Source organism: Anabrus simplex, chromosome 6 (genome assembly GCF_040414725.1).
Source record: "Anabrus simplex isolate iqAnaSimp1 chromosome 6, ASM4041472v1, whole genome shotgun sequence".
NCBI lineage: Eukaryota > Metazoa > Arthropoda > Insecta > Orthoptera > Tettigoniidae > Anabrus > Anabrus simplex.
This window is the reverse complement of record NC_090270.1, coordinates 350,036,172-350,059,164: the sequence shown is the minus strand read 5'-3', so window position 1 is coordinate 350,059,164 and position 22,993 is coordinate 350,036,172. Positions and strand designations below refer to the sequence as shown.

At 37.9% G+C, this 22,993-nt stretch overlaps 1 protein-coding gene across 1 annotated transcript in view; it reads left to right on the top strand.

Moving 5' to 3' along the window:
- The window catches only part of LOC136875823 (zinc finger protein 813), a 166,276-nt gene that overhangs the window by 39,180 nt on the left and 104,103 nt on the right, over window positions 1-22,993 (top strand). The window contains exon 2 of the mRNA XM_068228179.1: window positions 4,407-4,522. Coding sequence (XP_068084280.1) covers window positions 4,463-4,522 — 60 coding nt within the window. The 5' untranslated portion in view covers window positions 4,407-4,462. The remainder of the gene's footprint in view (window positions 1-4,406; window positions 4,523-22,993) is intronic.

The window sequence follows — 22,993 nt, the reverse complement described above, 5'->3', positions numbered from 1 at the left end:
ATTAACCCTCACCTGGTATCATCTGTGCAACGTAACTGGTATAATACGTCTGTCAGACTCCAGATATTTACTTTTAAATTAAACAATGTGTTCTTAATTGTTTGTTATTTATTCAACTTAATTCCTTTAAATATATGTTTGAAAACATGTTAGTGCAAAAAGTAGAAGAAAAAAATACAAATTCAGAAAAAAAAGAAAATCTATTAGAATGATGCTCCAAAAATGTGGACACTTTTTCTTTTTTTTTAAATCTAGAAAATATGATTATTACGATTATTTCACTGATATGTCAGTATTATACAAAGACCATACAAACAAATAAAACATAAAATTACTGGAAAACTCAAAACATACATTTAAATTTTCAGGTTCAAAATCACTGTTTGTTAGAAAGCACAATTTTCCTTATCACAGGACATGTTACCTTATTTTTAAATGTATATAACTACAACTCAAAACATTTTGAGTCCAGATATAGCTATGATTTTCAAAATATATAGAAAAACATGTTAGACTTCAAAAATGTTTCACACACCCACATACGTTCATTCATTTATCCGCATAGCACACTCGGCAGATTTTTTTGGCGCATTCCAAGCAGATCGGTTTTTCGCACTTCTGGCATGGGTACTTTGTTCTTCTTTTCAGTTGAGGATAACAAAAGTAGCACGTTTTACGAACCTCGAAGAATTCAGGTTCCTCTTGTTCGTCATCAATCTGATGAATCCTCCTCATGCAGAATATCAAGTTCACGTGGAATTTTCTTCACCTCAGTAAGCTTCTGATGCATTTCAGGATAGACCAGTCAGATGGCGCGAAAAGTTTACTACGCACTTACTCAAGGTGAAACAAAGCGAGCGGTACATCACCTTCCCCGCAGGGAAACAACACTCCAACTGAGAGGTACACAAGGGAAGAAAGCGGTAGGCTGAGGATAGGATAGGGGATGGCCTTGGGGAAGACGTATGATACCAGTTAAGGTTAACAACATGAAACTGTGTTAAAAATATACTGTCTCTAATTCTACAAGTCCAAGACTTGCAAGTCTTATGCCATAAACTGATCAAACCGGTTTGCTCACTTATGAATATAAAGTGGATTTAAAATAGAAGAGTCTTGAAACACTGTGGAGCAATAAGTCCTTTGAGATGTTATCAGTTCAGTGCTGACCTCAAAAGATCACTGTCCATCACAACACTGCGAAAAAGCGAACACCTTTGTGGAATGATGAAGCGAGAGCAGCTTGTAAATGTAAAAAGAAGGCTCCAAACAAAGGCTGATGCAGACAGGAAACTGTACATAGATGAAAGAAACAGAGTGAAACAAATAGTTGCTGAATCCAAAAAGAAGTCGTGGGAAGATTTTGGTAATAACCTCGAAAAGCTTAGTTCAAGCAGCAGGGAAACCTTTCTGGACAGTGATAAGATTTAGGAAGGGAGGTAAAAAGGAAATGAACAGTGTTTTGAATAATTCAGGTGAACTCTTAATAGATCCCAGGAATTCACTGGACAGGTTGAGGGAATATTTTGAAAATCTTCTGAACGTAAAAGGAAATCTTCATGTTGGTGTTGCGAACAACGGAGCTCATGGTGAGGAGGAATATGATGCCGGTGAAATTACGCTTGAGGAAGTGGAAAGGATGGTAAATAAACTCCATTGTCATAAAGCAGCAGGAATGGATGAAATTAGACCTGAAATGGTGAAGTATAGTGGGAAGGCAGGGATGAAATGGCCTCATAGAGAACTAAGGTTGGCATTGAGTGTTGGTAAGGTACCTTCAGATTGGACAAAAGCAGTAATTGCACCTATCTACAAGCAAGGGAATAGGAAGGATTGCAACAATTATTGAGGTATCTCATTGATTAGTGTACCGGGCAAGGTAATAACTGGCGTCTCGGAGGGAGGGTGCGATCTGTAGTTGAGAGGATGTTGGATGAAACCCACTGTGGTTTCAGACCACAGAGAGGCTGTCAGGATCAGATTTTCACTATGCGCCAGGTAATTGTAAAATGCTACAAGAGGAATAGGCAGTTGTGTTTATGTTTCGTAGATCTGGACAAAGCATATCACAGGGTACCGAGGGAAAAGATGTTTGCCATACTGGGGGATTATGGGATTAAAGGTAGATTATTAAAATCATACAAAGGCATTTATTTTGACAATTGGGCTGCAGTGAGAATTGATGGTAAAATGAGTTCTTAGTTCAGGGTACTTACAGGGATTAGACAAGGCTGTAATTTTTCACCTTTGCTGTTCGTAATTTGCATGGATCATCTGCTGAAAGGTATAATGTGGCAGGGAGGGACTGAATTAGGTGGAAATATAGTAAGCAGTCTGGCTATGCTGACGACTTAGTCTTAATGGCAGATTGTGCCGAAAGCCTGCAGTGTAATATTTTGGAAATTGAAAATAGGTGCAATGAGTATGGTATGAAAATTAGCCTTTTGAAGACTGAATTGATGTCAGTAGGTAAAAAATTCAACAAAATTGAATTTCAGATTGGTGATACAAAGCTAGAACAGGTCGATAATTTCAAGTATTTAGGATGTGTGTTTTCCCAGGATGGTAATATAGTAAGTGAGATTGAAGCATGGTGCAGTAAAGCTCATGGTTGCTGTCAACAGTATTCTGTAAGAAGGAAGTCAGCTCCTGGACCAAATTATCTTTACGTTGGTCTGTTTTCAGACCAACTTTGCTTTTTGGGAGCGAAAGCTGGGTGGACTCAGGATATCTTATTCATAAGTTGGAAGTAACAGACATGAAAGTAGCGAGAATGATTGCTGGTACAAACAATGCCAGGAGGGTACTTGGAATGGGGGAGATAAAGGCTGAGTTAGGAATGAACTCAGTGGATGAGGCTGTACACATAAACTGGCTTTGGCTTTGGTGGTGGATTCATGAGAGGCAAATGGAAGAGGGTAGGTTACGTAGGAGAATAATGGTCTCAGTTATGGAGGGTGAGAGAATTAGAGGGAGACGAAGGCGACAATGGTTAGACTCAGTTTCTAATGATTTAAAGATAAGAGGTAGAGAACTAAATGAGGGCCCTGCACTAGTAGGAAATAGAGGATTGTGGTGTCATTTAGTAAGTTTGCAGAGGCTTGCAGACTGAACACTGAAAGGCATGTGAAAAAGACCAAGTTCAACAGCTGCTGTTGCATTGGAAATGAGGAGTGGGTTAATGAGGTCTGTTATATTTCTTGTTGTTGTGCCCTTTTCATAACTTCTTGATTGAACATATTCGAGAGTTTCTCACAAAGAGGTTGGTAGTGCAGTTGACAGTGTGCTACTCCAGGTCCAAAGAAACTGGGAATTTTAACTTGTTGTTTGATGGTTGGAAATTTAAACGAGAGGCTTTGCGGAATTCATTCAATATTCCATGGACACCATAATATTAGTAACAGTGTACAAGACTGTCTGGAAAAAAGATTTCATCCTGTGTTTTATCGGACATGGATGACTCTGACACATCTAAGTGGCTGAAGCTGGCAACAAAGAAATACTGGAATTGGCAAAACATTTCAGAGATTGTCTTTCAGAATTGAGTTGCGATCAGTTGCTTGTTGAATGGTTTGAGCTGAAACAAGTGTTCATAATCTTACCTTTTGAAACAGTGTGTTACATGTCTGCTAGAGACGTGCTGTTTATTTATTTATAAGTGGTTAAGTTAAGGCTTTTGTCCGTCTCTTACTGTTTACCACATTCTATGATAAACAAATGAATTAGATTATGATGTTGGTAACAGGGGAAAGCTGCTGCATGTGAACAACAGATCCACGCTAATATTTGAAACACACCGGGCGAGTTGGCCATGTGTGTAGAGGCGCGCGGCTGTGAGCTTGCATTCGGGAGATAGTAGGTTCGAATCCCACTATCGGCAGCCCTGAAAATGGTTTTCCGTGGTTTCCCATTTTCACACCAGGCAAATGCTGGGGCTGTACCTTAATTAAGGCCACGGCCGCTTCCTTCCAACTCCTAGGCCTTTCCTATCCCATCGTCGCCATAAGACCTATCTGTGTCGGTGCGACGTAAAGCCCCTAGCAAAAAAAAAAATTATTTCAAACAACAAACAATTTAAAGACAGTTCCTGGTCTGTGACCCAGCAGAATATGTTCTAGTGTAATTTATCAACAAATCTCATCGGCCTTGCTTTAGCGGTAATCATGTAGGTAAAAAATGTGGGCTTGTAGATTTTTGGTGGGTTTTAAATATTCTGTACTCTTTTAAGGCTGGTTAATATAATTGTTGAATGTTTGGTGGAGGGAAAGAGTAGGGATGTTCCTCATTCCTGTTGATCAGCTCCAGCTCCGTAACATTACATTCAACTTCTAAGCCATTGATTGCACTATGGAGATTAATTTGAAGCTTTAAAAGTTGATTCATTTTGAACCTTGTTTGACTTTCAGAAAATTTGTGGTCGTTCTCTAACTACTTGAACTACTTCGCCTGTAAGCCAACACATATGGAGAGAACACTGAATATCAAGAGGGAGCCAGAGTGGCTTGACGAATCTACTTGTGATGTGAGTACAACCCAGTTAAATTGCTATTTGATTAGTAAAGTTGAGCTCTAGAGGAAGGAAAATATTGGGTTGTAATACACAGTTCAAAAAAAATGAGGGGAGCATGTTTTTGAACATATGCTGTGCTTCACAAAACAATACCTTACAGCCAGGTATATTATCAACTAAATCTTATTCTTTACCACTGAAGTATACAAAAGAACATCGAGGGATTCACATTCATTTTCAGAACACAAGTGGAAATGTACAAATAGGGGCAAAAAAAGAAAAAGTGATAACAGTCCTCCAGGGTGGATTTGTATCACAGTTGGAGAGCTTCAATATGGTGTATGTCTTCCACAAGCATTTATTACAGCTTGGCACCTATGTGGCATATTCCATATAGGTCAATGGGAGGTAACGTTTCGGTATCAGGTCCCATTCTTCATTGAGAGCCTGTTCGAGATCTTGGGGCATCTGTAGTGGAACAGGATGCCCGTGAACACTTCTGTCAAGCCTATCTCACACATGCTCAATGGGATTAAGGCCATTCCATCTCCTGGATGTCCAGTTCTCGCAAGACAGCTTCGGTGATGCACGCTACATGAGCCCTAGCATTGTCGTGCAGCACCATATGCAGCAACCAACACTTGCTGTAGCAGTATCTGTCCGATGTACCCTGCAGCGGTGAGATTACCATGGACGATGACAAGATCCACACAGCCATCAATACTGTTGCCACCTCACACCAGCACAGAACCTGGTGTGATTTGGTCACCTTCCTGGACAACATTTGGCATGTACTGCTCACCACGGCGGCTCCATACACGTTGACATCCATCATGCTGTGTCAGATGAAATCTGCACTCATTTGTAAACAACACAGGTCTTCATTGGCAAAATTGTTAGTTGACATGGGTACTGGCAAACAGAAGGCGAGCTGCGCAATGTAGCTGCGTTAAACGGGTCACTCAAACAGGATGTCTGGGTCGCAAGGACGCTTCTTTTAACGTGTTCCAACACCGTAACTCCAGTGACCCTCCTGAGGTCTTGTTGCAGTTCTCTGGCAGTTGATGAATGACGCCACAAGGCACAGATGGTCGGATCTTGGTCATCCTGTGGGGTTGTCATGCCTCCACAACCTTGTCCAACCCTGCTTGTGAACTGGCCGGTCTCATGGTAACGGAGAGACACTGAGATCCATCCTTCCTGGATCAAAGTGACGGCATTTGCGACTTGAACCTCATTAAGATGTCTCATGGGATTTGCTGGTTCATGTACATGTTCAAATGACCACAGTATTCTTACCTGATTATGAACACTAAAATAAGAATAATAGTTAACACCACCTTTCCAATACTTATCTTTCCTTATATTTAGGAAATAAACATTACAACAGGCGTTGTAAGATGCGACATGTTTCGCTTAACTGTCATGAGCGTCATCAGCTGAAATAAATCTTAGCCTAAAGTTAGGTCAGGGCCCCGAACCTAGTGTCCTTAAAATATATGGCTCCCTAAGAATCAACATTTACATTTAGAAAATCAAATAGGCTTAAAACTAGTGTGGCTGTGAGCTCGCATCCGGGAGATAGTAGGTTCGAATCCCACCGGCAGCCCTGAAAATGGTTTTCCGTGGTTTCCCATTTTCACACCAGGCAAATGCTGGGGCTGTACCTTAATTAAGGCCACGGCCGCTTCCTTCCAACTCCTAGGCCTTCTCTATCCCATCGTCGCCATAAGATCTATCTGTGTCGGCGCGACGTAAAGCCCCTAGCAAAAAAATAAAAAAATAAAATAAAACTAGTGTGGAAAAAAAACAACAACATAGAATGTTACAACATGGCTAAGACAAAAACACACAATCGTGTTGAAACAGAGGTTAAAAACAGAAAGTACAATACAGAGCTGGTAGTGAAATAAATAAAATCATTAGGATATCATTGCTACCAGTCAGTCAATCAGAATGTTCAAACATAAAACAAGAGTGAAAATATATAAGTGTGTTCATCATGGCTAAGTGAAAAAAACACACAATCATGTTGCCAGAGGTTAAAAACATAAGGCACAACACAGAGCTGACAGTGTAATAATCAAACTCATTGCTACCAGTCAGTCAATCAGAATGTTCAAACATAAAACAAGTGTGAAAATATATAAGAGTGTTCATCATGGCTAAGTGAAAAAAACACACAATCATGTTGCCAGAGGTTAAAAACATAAGGCACAACACAGAGCTGACAGTGTAATAATCAAACTCATTGCTACCAGTCAGTTAATAAGAATGTTCATACATAAACAAAAAATGATGATGTACCTCACGACAACACACGAACACTTGATTAATAAATTTCATGATGTTCCGTATTGATATCTATAGTATGTCATAGAAAGAAAGAGATCCACCTTATCAATACTAAATTTAATAATGTTTTTTAAAAACAGGACCGGTTTCGACTTATCACAAGTCATCCTCAGCTGTCATTTACATACACATTAGAATACATGTTTTAACAGTTGTATCTTACAAATAAACATGTCATGTTTGATAGACATTAGGTAGTATGTCTAGAAGTGAAATTCTGCTTCTTACATCTAAGTTTAAAGGATCAAGAATATTAAAAAGATATCTATCTTTAACACATTAAAAAAATTATAACACATGATAAAATTTGTTATTTACACCTGACCTTGAATATAGCATTAACGTTCAAGTTTTACTAGTAATAGTTCTTTAAAAGGACTTTCATATTGCGTTGTTTTTAGTCGACTAAATATGCTTAAATGTAGCCGCATGTACTTATACAGTATACTTCTTATTAGGCTTAGACTTTGTCAAAATGAGTAATGTGAATTCGAAGTTGAAATTACAATAACAAAGTGAAATGCGTTTGAAATAATAGTAAACTAGGTAATTGTAACCTCTGTTGAATAACTCCTGCAATTATATGCTATTTAAAATACATTTCATGCAAAGAAGACATTAGCAGACTTCAATATATAAAGGTAGAAAGGTATAAGACAATCATATACGTTTTGTGAAATTCATATGAAGTATTGTTCTTTCCTCGTGCGTATGTGTCAATTTCAAATGGGGTAGTATACTTTATATAAACTTTGTCAAATTAAGTAATGTGAATCTGAATTTGAGATTGCGTTGAGAAATGAAATGCCAGGTAATTAAAACCTGTATTGAATGACCTCTTCAAATATATACTGTGTAAAATACATTAAATGCAACATAAGACATGGTACATTTCAATATGCAAGTTAAAAGGTAAGAGGCAGTCCTGCAAATTTGTAAGTCTTCATATGAAGTACTGTTCTTCACGTGTACATGCCAAGTTCAAATGGGGCACTATTGGCCACTATTTGCTAAAGTCCAATCACTGTAAACTTATATTGTCTTGTTAAATATACAGATTGAAGATGAATGTGCTGCTGGGGTTATGAAAGCTGTTGTTGTAGGTGGTTCTTTTTTGGTCTATGATACTTGCTAACTATCTGTAAATAGTAAATGAAATCGATTAGAAGCGTATTAGAATGTTAAAGTGTTAAACTTTTGTGTGTGTGCGTGTATATTGTAGAGATTACTTACTGTCGTGAGATGATTGGGAAGTGTATCGCTTGGCAGCTTGGCGTGTACTATATCGTGAACTTGTGGTATTAGTGTCTGTTGTCGTAAGGGGAATGGAGGGGTGGGGAAGGGGAGTTGCTAACTGTGTAGAGGTGGAGTTAGTTGTGTCTTTCTCCTGCGCTGTGGATTGCGCGTGGTGTTGTTTATTGACTGTTCTCAGATAATAGTTTTTTATAAAAGGGATGATTTTATTAAATAAAATATTGGTTTTATCTGTTATTTCATTAATATTATAATTAGGGTTGGCATATTGGTCTACCGTTATATATAGTTCTTCAGTAATATTGAGTAAGGGTCCTTTGGGGTTTGTGCTTAATATTATCATATCATTATCTATATTAGTAAAGTTATGTTTGTAATCAACCATGCATTGTCCTATTGCCGAAAAATGGTTGTGTTTTATGGCATTGACATGTTCGTTGTATCTGATAGTAAAGTTTCTGCCTGTACGTCCTATGTAGCTTGTTAGACAGTTATTGCAGCGGATACGGTAAACTCCAGAAGGAAGGTATTTGTTGTTATTGTTGATAGTTTTTGTGTTATGTATGATGATGTTGCTGTTATGTGTAGTCCTGTAGGTTATTTCAAGGTCATGTTTTTTTAAAATGTCGGTTAACGAGTATATGTGCATGTTATTAAATGTAAAGGTTGCGTAGTTTTTCTTAGGTTTGTTCATTTTTGATAATTTAGTTTTGGGTTTTGATTTGAATTTATGAATGATTGAATTGACTGTATCTTTCTTGTATCCATTTTTTTCTTGCTATTTCTTGGATTAAATGTATCTCTTCAATAAAATCTGTTTTTGAAAGCAGTATGTTACAGGCTCTATAAACCATACTGTAATATGCTGCTTTTTTATGGGAGCTAGGATGAATGGAATCTGTTGCTATTGTATTTATTGTATGGGTGGGCTTGCGATAAATTTTGAAAGATAAATGATTGTCTTGTCTAGTAATGGTCAAATCGAGATAGTTCAGTTTGCAGTTGTTTTCTGATTCTTTTGTAAACTGTATATGTGGGTCTATGGTGTTTAATGTGTCTAACAAAGTGTTGTCATTAGGAAGGAATGGTATCATTCTAGTTGTAGCTCTTTAGTTTTGTTGCAGAAGTCTACTGAATTGTGTATAGTTTTATTCGCTTGAAATGAATAATGCTTTTTGAGGAATTTTTGGATGAATTGCGATAATTTATATGTAGGACTTGCTCTGTAATTTGCTATGGGTCTCATGGGTATGTTGTCCTTATGTATTTTTGGAAGAGCTTTTGCATTCGGTAGTTGGGGGTTCATAACTATGAGATTTTGTGCTTCAGTTTCGGTAAGTAGTAGGTGCGTGTTTTTAAGTAGAGTCTTGAGATTTCTTTGTATTATATTTATAGGGTCCTTGCGTATGATCCGAAAGGTGTCGTTATTGAAAACTTCTTTTGTTTTTTGAATGTATACATTTTTGTCAATGACTACTGTGGTGTTGCCTTTGTCCGCTTTAGTTACGACCAGATTGTTTTGTTTTATCTTGTTGTTTAGTCTATTTATGTGTGTTATATTAATTTTTTTATTGTGTGAACTATTTTCTTGTAATTTCTTAATATACTGTGGTAGTCTTTTTGCGATGTCGTGTTTTACTTCATCTCGTAGGTCATATGGAATTTTTTGTAATGCAAGTTCAGTTTCCGCGGTGGTAGTTGTGATATTTTGCAAAACTGAGGTATTGCCCCAGTTATGTTTCGGACCCTTACTCAAAATTTCAGTTTCTGTTTCATCGAATACTGTATTCGTGAGATTTTTGATCGAAGGATGGAAATTATGTTCAATGTCAGAATTAGGTTGGGATGAGGTAACCTTATTTATATTAGGAATCATGGGTTCCGTTCTTCGTGTCTGTTTTAAAGACTCTAATTTTTTATTAAGGTTGTTTTGTTTTTTTATGGCTAAGTTCTCTATTTTGTCGTTTGTGATACGTTGAAAGTGATCCCAATAACTATATGGCAGCTCTTGGGATACTCTCAAATGTAGTGGATACAATTCATTGTTCAAATATTGTTTTTTACGGTTTACCGTATCCGCTGCAATAACTGTCTAACAAGCTACATAGGACGTACAGGCAGAAACTTTACTATCAGATACAACGAACACGTCAATGCCATAAAACACAACCATTTTTCGGCAATAGGACAATGCATGGTTGATTACAAACATAACTTTACTAATATAGATAATGATATGAAAATATTAAGCACAAACCCCAAAGGACCCTTACTCAATATTACTGAAGAACTATATATAACAGTAGACCAATATGCCAACCCTAATTATAATATTAATGAAATAACAGATAAAACCAATATTTTATTTAATAAAATCATCCCTTTTATAAAAAACTATTATCTGAGAACAGTCAGTAAACAACACCACGCGCAATCCACAGCGCAGGAGAAAGACACAACTAACTCCACCTCTACACAGTTAGCAACTCCCCTTCCCCACCCCTCCATTCCCCTTATGACAACAGACACTAATACCACAAGTTCACGATATAGTACACGCCAAGCTGCCAAGCGATACACTTCCCAATCATCTCACGACAGTAAGTAATCTCTACAATATACACGCACACACACAAAAGTTTAACACTTTAACATTCTAATACGCTTCTAATTGATTTCATTTACTTTTTACAGATAGTTAGCAAGTATCATAGATCAAAAAAGAACCACCTACAACAACAGCTTTCATAACCCCAGCAGCACATTTCATCTTCAATCTGTATATTTAACAAGACAATATAAGTTTACAGTGATTGGACTTTAGCAAATAGTGGCCAATAGTGCCCCATTTGAACTTGGCATGTACACGTGAAGAACAGTACTTCATATGAAGACTTATAAATTTGCAGGACTGCCTCTTACCTTTTAACTTGCATATTGAAATGTACCTTGTCTTATGTTGCATTTAATGTATTTTACACAGTATATATTTGAAGAGGTCATTCAATACAGGTTTTAATTACCTGGCATTTCATTTCTCAACGCAATCTCAAATTCAGATTCACATTACTTAATTTGACAAAGTTTATATAAAGTATACTACCCCATTTGAAATTGACACATACGCACGAGGAAAGAACAATACTTCATATGAATTTCACAAAACGTATATGATTGTCTTATACCTTTCTACCTTTATATATTGAAGTCTGCTAATGTCTTCTTTGCATGAAATGTATTTTAAATAGCATATAATTGCAGGAGTTATTCAACAGAGGTTACAATTACCTAGTTTACTATTATTTCAAACGCATTTCACTTTGTTATTGTAATTTCAACTTCGAATTCACATTACTCATTTTGACAAAGTCTAAGCCTAATAAGAAGTATACTGTATAAGCACATGCGGCTACATTTAAGCATATTTAGTCGACTAAAAACAACGCAATATGAAAGTCCTTTTAAAGAACTATTACTAGTAAAACTTGAACGTTAATGCTATATTCAAGGTCAGGTGTAAATAACAAATTTTATCATGTGTTATATTTTTTTTGATGTGTTAAAGATAGATATCTTCTTAATATTCTTGATCCTTTAAACTTAGATGTAAGAAGCAGAATTTCACTTCTAGACATACTACCTAATGTCTATCAAACATGACATGTTTACTTGTAAGATACAAATGTTAAAACATGTATTCTAATGTGTATGTAAATGACAGCTGAGGATGACTTGTGATAAGTCGAAACCGGTCCTGTTTTTAAAAAACATTATTAAATTTAGTATTGATAAGGTGGATCTCTTTCTTTCTATGACATGACACACGAACACTCCGCTATTCACTTTGTTTTGAGGGGTCACCTGACAGTTACTCCTACAGCTGGAGTATAATTTCAATTTGTCCTACCCTGAGTAACTAAGGTCTCAAGGTACAACCATCAGATGTTACAAAACATGTTCTCCTAATTTTTTGAACTGTGTATCATTTGGCTTTTATATCCACTTAAGTCCTTTGTAGACCTTGAATGTGCTGCCTTAAACAAGGACAACTACTGCATGCTGACTTTGATGTGCTGAAAGTTCAGTCGACATTTAGTTGCATTCAGCCTATATGCAGGGGTTTGCTCGAAGCAGCTCAAACAAATTTTTGTGATTTTGCAACCAAATTACACGTAAACAGTTTAACACATGTTAAAATAAACCACACTTATATAAGAAACAATGAGCATTTCAGAAATGAATTTACCTTGGACATATTATTATTGGTAAAAAAAGTATTAAACTTTGAAAATATTTTTTTAAAAATAAATAATGGTTTTCAATGACAGAAATATCGGACATTTTTGTGTCTTTCTTCTTTACTCTAAAGTCTGAAAGAAAGAACGTTTAATTTTGATTAATTTAATATCAATATGTTGCGTGTGACTGTCACTGTCTTAATCATCTGAATTATTCGGCCTTGAACATGGCCCTGCCAGTACGAGATAAGCACATGCAACAATGGAGCAATGAGAAGATGTATAATTATAGTTCAGAAAGTACAGGGAACACACGATGTAGAAAAGGAACTAAATAAACTTCAAACTGAACTGATTGTAAACTGGTTGTATTCATAAGCCAATGAAAACCATATCCATGTAATAACAACTTCAAACAACAACAACATAAACTTTCATGGTTAACAGATTTAATTTATTGAGAATAAAATTTTTTTGTAGGGCTGGTGGACATATCTCTTGGGTAAAATGCGAATTCAACGCTTTAAGTTAATGTCATGATCATCTGTTATCATTCAACAAATTATCAAAATCCCTAAGGGTCTGTACTACGACTGTCAGATACGTAGGCTGCAGTTTTGCAAACTAGAAGTTAAATATTTTCTTGCGTACTACCAACGGATTTTAATGACGGTATTGTAATGCGGAAGATGTAGTAACATTTTTATTGGGTTGGTAATAAGGTTACTGAAAATATAGTGAAATTTAGCGCGGTGGTATACGTGTTCCCTGGTGTTTAGCACGGTGGTATACGTAGCTCTATTCCTTTTGAAATTGTATTACTAGAATCCAATATCAGACTCTAATTAAACTATAATGTGAAAGTTCAATTAGGACTGAAATATACACATACGAAGAAAATTAATTAACTGTATAACGAAACTGAAACTGTTATAGAAAATAAAAAGACTGAAAATGTAACCTGGACTCAAAAGTTAAGATTCAGGTTATGTATCTTTTTTGTCTAGTACTATTTACGAGGTTGCGCGTTACGACGAAAGTAAAGTTTATATTCGTAATGTAACCTTTCCAAGGCATCAGTACATGAACCAGTTACCATTGTTCATAAATATGACGTTAGAATGGAGCACCATCGGTGAGCTTCGAACTCGGCCCGGTTTGTCGAAGCCTCACCCTCACCTACTAGAATAGTTCGCTAGCTGAGTCGGTATCACATTTTCGGGTCTGTGGACTGTCCGATGGGGCGGTAAGTCCTTTAGTAATAGTCTCTATAGTAGGGGGAAACATTAATTATGAGAGGAATACCATTTCATTACTAATGAGAAGAGAGACAATATCTTGTATAACAAATCTTTACTTATACTAGTGAAACACATTATCTACATGAGTATGCGATACAAACACCTTACATATAGTAACTTGGGTGATCTTCACGTTTAAATGTTCGGTAGTCCTTTTCTACACTTCATTATACGTTTAAATATTCAAACTTAAGAAGGCGTTCCCTCTCGAACTATTACACTACCTCAGACTTAGAGAGGCGTTTCTTCTCTAATTATTTCACTCTACACTTATATTACATCACACATATATTTGATCATTATGGACACACCCCGCTGTAAATCTGTTTACCTGCCAAGAATTAATATATTCAATTTGCATCAAATTATGATATAAGTTTGCTAGTATCGTATGAACTGAAATAGGCAATTTACACTCCCAGTCCTTTGAAAGTCGCGTTACAACACTACCTTAAGTTAAACGTTGCCAAATATGCAGTATGATAAACACGCTCATTTCATTAGGATTTTTATCAACACATATTTCAGGACATTATTTACACAACGATGTTACCTATGGACAAGCATTTAGCGACTTCAATACCAGACATCATAAACAAAGTATTATAGCACTACCTGCAACAAATGGACAAGAATATATACATTTCACATACACACAATGAGCCGCAGGTGGCCTTATTCACCTGCCGCTTGTGACAGTAAGCTTTACTGTCTCCTGCAATGAACTCAGGACCTTCTGAGACAGGGTATATCTGACCTGGAATTCCCTATACGCTGTGAATAATTAAAGAAATAAATTGGAGGGATCCTTCATTTAATGCTCATTTGGAATCTCTGCGACGTTGGCTCTATTTAAATTAACACACGTAATCTTTGTCCCGAAAGGAAAAGAAACTCGCCACTTGTATCTGTTCTATTTCACTGAAGAAAACGCCTTCACTCCCCCGTTTAAAGGGGCTCATAAAACTCCAGCTGTGAGCTGCCCGTGCCACACTTTCAAATAGCGGTCCACTAAGCCTTCTCGGGCAATGGCTTCACGGCAAATAATCTATTCACTTCTTTCAATACTGGCCATCATGGCATCACACAAATCACGGCCCTATATCCGGCCGTAATCAACATATTCACATCGCGATATGCGCCTCGTGTGTCTTAATGACAGATTCTAAGGGAATTTCACATTTCATTTCACAATATATATTATGGCTACAGCCTGTTCAGCCATTTCATTTCCTCTCGGTACATTGACCACGATGCAGATCTAATGATGATCTCCTGCCACCAGGGTCCAAATTAACTTGCGCATTCGCGAACTAATTAGCAATGTAAGATATATACCCCAATCTCATGCTCCATTCATTGTTCCAGCAGTTTTAATTTCTAGTAAGGAGGATTTCCTAAGAGCTTGTGAAGAAAAAAAAAAAATCAGTTACTGAGATATCCTTGAGGACTCCTATTGGCTGTAGAAAGATGATAACTGGAGTCGTTTACATAGAATATTTAAGCCCTTTTCTTCTTCTTCTTCTTCTTCTTTTATGACCACATAAGATCACTTTAGTCAGTCCGTCGTTCAGGTCTCTTTGAAGGGATTGTTCGGGCTTTGCGGTCCTCCCAGTACTTCTTCAGACGCTCCGATCTTCGTGCCCTTTCCTCAGTTGAAAATGTGCGTGTTGTTGGTTTGTTTTGTGTAAGGGTAAAGTGGAGGTTTGTATTCTTGAGTTTTGTATTCAATTTTATCTTATTTTTGGTGTCTTCTGTTGTAAGGCCTATTTCCTTCAGATCCTCTCTTACTTCTCTGATCCATTTACATCCTGTTGTGGTATTTTTTGAGACGAGATTGTGTTGTACTAGTTGTTTCAGAAGTCTTGAGTCCTGCATCCTCATGATATGTCCAAAGAATCCCAGTCTCCTCTTACGCATAGTATCTGTAATGGGTTCTAGCTCTTTGTACACGACTTTGTTAGGTATTAACCGCCACTGTCCATCTTTCTGATATTTTTTGTTGATACAGGTTCTTCCAATCCTCCTTTCAATTTTCTGAAGTCTGTCAGTCTTTGATTGTTTATTCAGGTAAAAGAGTGTTTCTGCTGCATATGTAGCTTCCGGTTTTATAACTGTGTTGTAGTGTTTTATTTTTGAATTTATTGATAGACATTTCTTTTTGTAGATATCCCATGTTAATTTTTGTGCTTTAGCTAATCTATTTGTTCTTACTTGGATTGAGATTTTTTCATTTAAGTTATGTGTTATTACTTCTCCAAGATATTTAAACTGAGTTACTATTTTGATTTTATTACCATTTATGGTGACTTCTTTTAGCTGTGTTGGTTTTTGGGGCATAATTTCTGTTTTTTCAAATGATATTTTGAGGCCAATTTTATTTGCAATGTTTTGAAGTTGTGATATCTGGGTTTTTGCTTCTTTTATGTCCACTGCTAGTAATGCTAAATCGTCAGCAAAACCCAGGCAATTTGTTTTGATTTTTCGGCCAATCTTTATTTTGGGGGGACATTTTCTAAACCATTCCCTCATTACCATTTCTAGAGCACAGTTAAATAATAGTGGTGAGAGCCCATCTCCCTGCCGTAGTCCAGTTTTAATTTCAAATGTCTCTGATGTTTCACCCCTAAACTTCACTTTTGACTTGGTATTGGTGAGAGTCAATTTTATCATGTTTATTAATTTGGGGTGTAGTCCAAGGTGTCTTAAAATTTTAAACAGAGATTCTCTATGGATGCAATCATAAGCTTTCTTGAAATCTACAAATGTTATCACCATATCTCTGTTTCTTCTCCTGTTATAGTCCATTATCAACTTAAGACTCATGATCTGATCAGGACAGCTCCTCCAGGGTCTGAAACCTCCTTGATATTCTCCTAGTTCTTTCTCAAGTTGTAAACTTATCCTATTAAGGATGATTATTGAAAATATTTTGTATGTTATGTCTAGGAGAGAGATTCCCCTGTAGTTATTAGGGTCGGTTTTGTCCCCTTTTTTGTGCAGAGGATGAATGAGGGCTGTTGTCCAGTGTTCTGGTAGTTCTTCTTTAATCCAGATAGAGACAAGTTGTTGATGGAGGGCAACTTTTGCTGAGGTTCCTGCATATTTCCAGATTTCCGCAAAGGTCTGATCTTCTCCTGGCGCTTTGTAGTTTTTTAATTTATTCAGAGCTTGGTAGACTTCCTTTATTGTGGGGGGATTGATGTTTTCTGGTGATGTTTTTATCGGGGTGTTGGTGTCCAAATGAAGGAGTTCTGTAGGTTCCTCACAATTTAAAAGCCCTTTTACTTGACAGTACTTCACACATAATTAATCTGAGGTCCTTAAATTTACGTCATGCATTATCAAACCCTCGTAAAAAGAAAAGGAAGTAAAATATGGTCGTTCCCAAACCATGAAGAAAGTATTCTATAAAAGACCCAAATAAAAATGAAATTATAATTATTATCCCTCTGAAATGGCGTGCTTGCACTCTACGTTATATCTAAGTGAAAAATCTACATATTTACAATGGGACACGACCTTCAAAGATATAAATACTTGGAAATGTACTCAGCCTTCCGGATACCACGTTCACAGCTTTACAGGAGGGCACTCCATGGACTTAGACTGCTTGCATCACATCATCGGCAATGTGAAGACCCATGATGACTTCCTGGCAGGTCATACACATGACAGCGACGTTCCAGGCGTTCTCGGCTACCAGACGAAATTCCGGCAAACAGCTAGATGACTCGTTCACTCCGGTACACAGGCAAAATTCTGGCATTCAACTGGACGTCGGCGTTCACTCCGGCGTTCTCGTAGACATGTAAATGAGGGGAAATTATCTCAAGTGAATGCGTTAGTCTATTACACACCACAATTTGAATATATGGTTGGATCTGCTCAATAGCACGAGCATTCCAACCTATTGCCGGTATTGTCTCTGTAGCCCGACACTGCTCCCTTCTCATGTACCTATTCTTTTATAAACAGCATACAGCTATTCTAGGTCCTGAATAAAGAATGTCACTGGTTAGGCCACTACTGGATTAAAATTTCTCGTCTCACACGACCACACTTCAAGCATATTCTATTTCACCTAGTCATGCGTAAGTCAGGCTCTCAACTGCATTATAGATTTATAGATGTGACACTACCCTTAATTATGCCGACACTGAGCCGTTCACGCACTTTCTTTGTATCTCTCAATTATGTCGAGACACACACACACAACTCCACGCACTGGGATACCTGGCTATTGTGGTTAATTAAGCCATATTAGTATCGGCACATATGAGGCTCGACGCATGACCTCTTCGACACACGGACAGCGGTCATTTCGGTTTCGTGCTGCTCCCACTATATTAATTAGCGACACACTGTACTCGCAAAAAAAAAAACTTACTTAGATTGTGGGTATTTTCGCAGATGTTCACAGGCTTTAATGAATCTGCATTACACTGCTCAAATTACAAGATTATTTCTTCACAAACGACTCATACACAAACCACGACGAAATACTACCGTACTGGCGCTACATTGCAAATGCACTGGGTAGTGTCTCCTCCTCAGCTCATGAATGTATAGGCGCGCTACGCTAGAGACCCGAATGCTGAGGGTGGGGGAAAAAATGCAATCCTTTCTCACACATTGGTCCGTTAATACGCAACGTACCGTGACGAACAGGATATCAAAATGTAGCTCTTGTATTCCCATCTCCACTGAGTGACTGTTATTAAAATAACTTCGTAGGTTTTGAAGCAATCTTAAAAGCGTCCTTTAGTCTCTGGCGGTGAATGATGACGAGCACAGGGGATTCCTTGTGTTCCTTGGCACGGTTAGGGTCCAACATCTGTTAGTCATTAAGACGCGCCCTTGTTTACAGCGTAGTTACTGCTCTGTCAGTTAAGTAGAGCACTTCTCGGTCTCATAATTATGCGTAAAATTCCCTGATTCAAATGAATGTTTGCGCTTAATTATCCATTGGGTATTTTGCGATTTATGAAAATTAACAGAAATAAAACAGTTGAATGCGTTAAGTTTTCAGTGGTGAATAAGCGAGGAAAACAGGATATAATGTTAGTTTTCACGTTGGATGTACTCTCTGGGCTCAGCTAGTGACCTAGATTCTTTGTCACGTGATAACGCGTATCGTTTCATCTCGCTCGCGGTGGGAGTGAGAAAACTTCCAGTATAAGCGCTCTTGCACCGCCTTGCTGCTAATTACCAGCAACTAGAGCTGGGTCGCGCGACTCTGGATATTGCAACTCGAGTTCTGGAGCGGGCAGAAAAATTCTAACTTGGGCAGTTTTTATCGTAGGATGACGCGGAAAACGGCATATTTCATCTCCTGGATATCATGACATACCATAGGTGACGTTGTGAACGGTCACAGTAATTAATGCCACTGATGCAGCGTGGGATCATTAATTTTATTATTAATTCAATTTATTGTTTGCTCATTGAATAAGTAGTTTCTTTCTTTTCAATACAATGTGAGAATAGTAACTGGCAAGCATTTATCTCACTTTAGCATAAATACTTTTGTAGCAAGTTGTTCTGAAGTAAAAGAAATATAAACTCCTTAACATCCTCATTCGACGAACGAATCGCCATGAACAACATCGTATACCTTTATTCCGTATGTGCGTCGCGGATGGATTTGGAATAGAACCCACGCTTTTGACACGCATTTTAATGATTAGGAAATGTGTGCTATCATTTCTAGTACCCTACCGACTACCATTTACAAGGTAAAAATATCTTAGACTATTGGGACTCGAACCCACGAAAAACTGCTTAGCAACAAACTATGCTGCCCTAACGACCACGGCTACCTATGAAGGTAACGGTTGACTGCTTGTGTGCTACTTATATACTCAGTAGCAACAACTTGCTAGCTTGGGAAATCTTTAAGAATTCTGTGATACCTGGACAGGAAGTATGACATACTTTATAAATATATACATAAATTACATTGTAACAACTTAATTTCGCACAGCATCATGCAGATGTAGATTCATCTTGATGAGTAGCCATCTTGATTCTTTACAGTAGCATCCCCGATAAGAGCGAAGTCGCAGATAAGAGCGTTAACAGCCTCTCCAACTTCAGCATAGCTATACTCGAGAATATTTTCCCAGATTGCACATAAACGAAAGTCGTAGTACGCGGTTTCAACCAAACTTCCAGATAAATGTCCAAACTGCCAAATAAATTTATACCGCACTTATATCTGGCTGTCTGAGTACAGGACAGAGCCGATGTATCGGTGCCGTGAGCACTGAGTGCTCTGTGAAGGAATCATTGATCATTGTTTCTTTCTTTTTTAAGAGTTGAGATAGCTTACAGAATTGTTACTTGTTATGCATTAACTTGATATCGTCCCTGCTCTGGCAAACTAACGAATCTGCAAATTGGCAAAACATTAGGAGAGTTGAAAGAAGTTGTGATTACTCATGTCAAATCAATTTTGATATTTAATGATTGGTTTCATGTGTTAGACATACAGAACGAGCTGCAAATGTGATACATTTTTAGAGGGTTAGACATTATATAAATAATATAATCTAGACCAAAACTTCACAACTACACTTTCCCTAGTTTGTCACTTTCGCTAGTTTGCCGTTGTGGGGACGATATGTCATTTACATAACATTACATCCGTTATAAATGCTTGCTCACGTACCAGTTTTAGGTCTCTTTATGATGAGTTTCAAATTCTGGAAGATTTTTTTTTCTTCTGTATTGCTTTTGTTGTCAGAAGTGTGTGAGGAAATATTTGGCTTGTCAGTTGTGTACCTACTTTTCGTGGTACACCCCATGGAGCTGTGTGTTTGTGTGTTTTCTGTCAATGTAGGTCAAGGTGGCTGTGGCTTTCAGGAATGTACCATGCCAGCATTTACCTGGAAACCAACAGAAAACCATTTCGAGGTTGGTCAAACCCACTGGTCTCTCTGAGTGGCAGCAATGTTTGAAGAATGAATAGTAAGTGGATGGGAATCAGAACGTTCCTCTTTTTCTTCAAGAGGAATATATTAATTTTGGTTATGAATTCCATTTTCAGAGGAATTTTATGAACCATCCGTAAAACTCAGAATGACCTTGGAATGTGATATATATTTCAAAACGTTAGTGAATAACAAGTGATATTCACAGTTTTTATGCTAATAACTTGGTTTCTTCTCTCACATATATAATGCAAGATTTTGGACAGAGCTTTTCTTCTCCACAGTTGTAGAATATCCAGAATGATATTTAATAAGTTGCACCGTGCCAGTTGTGATCTTCTCTACTCTGAGATTTCTCGAACAATGGAAACCCAAGCCCGGTGGCCAGTATCCAGTATTCGAGAGATATCGGGTTCGAGCCCCACTGTCGGCAGCTCTGAAGATGTTTTTCTGTGGTTCTCCATTTTCACACCAGGCAAGTGCTGGGGCCGCTTCCTTCCCGCTCCTAGCCCCTTCCTGTGTCATCGACATAAAGCAACTTCTAAAAAATGAACAATGGAAAGTCAAAACTCTGTATAATTCTCTTAAGGTAGTCTATATGTCAGTTCCTGCTCTGAAAGTCTGTCAAGACGTCTCGTGCTCAAAGTCCGCTGTCTCTCATAATGAAATCTCTCGTGTACAGGATTTGCATTGCTTTCTTCTATCCACTTCAAACACGGGATAATGTTAGATGACCAACCATAAGTCTTGTATGGAATATTACACACCATATTCTTGTACTGCCACAAACGCTCAGATCAAAGAACATTTCCCAGTTAAAGAGATTTTGACTTCTTTCCAATGACGGCTCATTACAGTAAAACCTCTCTATAACGGACACCTTCGGGACCGTTATGAAGGGGTGACCACCTAACCGGTACCATTAAACATAAGTTGGAACACAATAACCCGTGTATTGTATGTGTTAACAATTCCCTAATTGTGTACAGTATTGTACAGTATTAAGGAGACAAGAACACTTCTACTGTTACCGTTCAGCATGTTAAAATGAAGAACGTATGTAGATGTAGCACACTACATTAGCACTTGAAAAGATCCTTAATGTTCGTTTGTTTTGTCCATTTCGGTTTACCAATGATATTTTCACTATGTGCTATTAAATCCTGGGTCAAATTTACACCCTTTTCATCGTTTTGTTTATGATAGAATTCTTTCAGTCGCCGAGAGCCTCACTGTACGAGGTTATTGGCAGCACATTCATTTCCATAGTTTCTTCATCGTCGTAATTAGCATCACCTTCACTCCCGCTTTTGTCAGAATCTTCATTTTTGTCCTTCTTCCCTTGGATTGACTGAGGAATCGTTTTCGTGTCTCCACTCGCACTCTCTGTTGGAATATCTGATTCAATTTCACTTGGACACTGTAACCTGCTGCAGTAATCAACTATTGTCTTGTTTCATGCTGTCAAGAAGGCTATCCGATTCTATTTTGCGATGTCCACCACTAGCGGGAAACCCAGCTTTCAGAAAGCAGTTACGAATTGTTGAGGCCCTAACATTTTTCCATGCATTGGTTCTCCATGAAATTGCTTGAACCGGGCGAGTGGGCCGTGCGCGTAGAGGCGCGCGGCTGTGTAGCTTGCATCCGGTAGATAGTAGGTTCGAATCCCACTATCGGCAGCCCTGAAAATGGTTTTCCGTGGTTTCCCATTTTCACACCAGGAAAATGCTGGGGCTGTCAATCAATCAATCAATCAATACTGATCTGCATTTAGGGCAGTCGCCCACGTGGCAGATTCCCTATCTCTTGCTTTCCTAGCCCTTTCCGAAATGATTTCAAAGAAATTGGAAATTTATTGAACATCTCCCTTAGTAAGTTATTCCAATCCCTAACTCCCCTTCCTATAAATGAATATTTGCCCCAGTTTGTCCTCTTGAATTCCAACTTTATCTTCATATTGTGATCTTTCCTACTTTTATAAACGCCATTCAAACCTATTCGTCTACTAATGTCATTCCACGCCATCTCTCCGCTGACAGCTCGGAACATACCACTTAGTCGAGCAGCTCTTCTTCTTTCTCTCAATTCTTCCCAACCCAAACATTGCAACATTTTTGTAACGCTACTCTTTTGTCGGAAATCACCCAGAACAAATCGAGCTGCTTTTCTTTGGATTTTTTCCAGTTCTTGAATCAGGTAATCCTGGTGAGGGTCCCATACACTGGAACCATACTCCAGTTGGGGTCTTACCAGAGACTTATATGCACTCTCCTTTACATCCTTACTACAACCCCTGAACACCCTCATAACCATGTGCAGAGATCGGTACCCTTTATTTACAATCCCATTTATGTGATTACCCCAGTGAAGATCTTTCCTTATATTAACACCTAGATACTT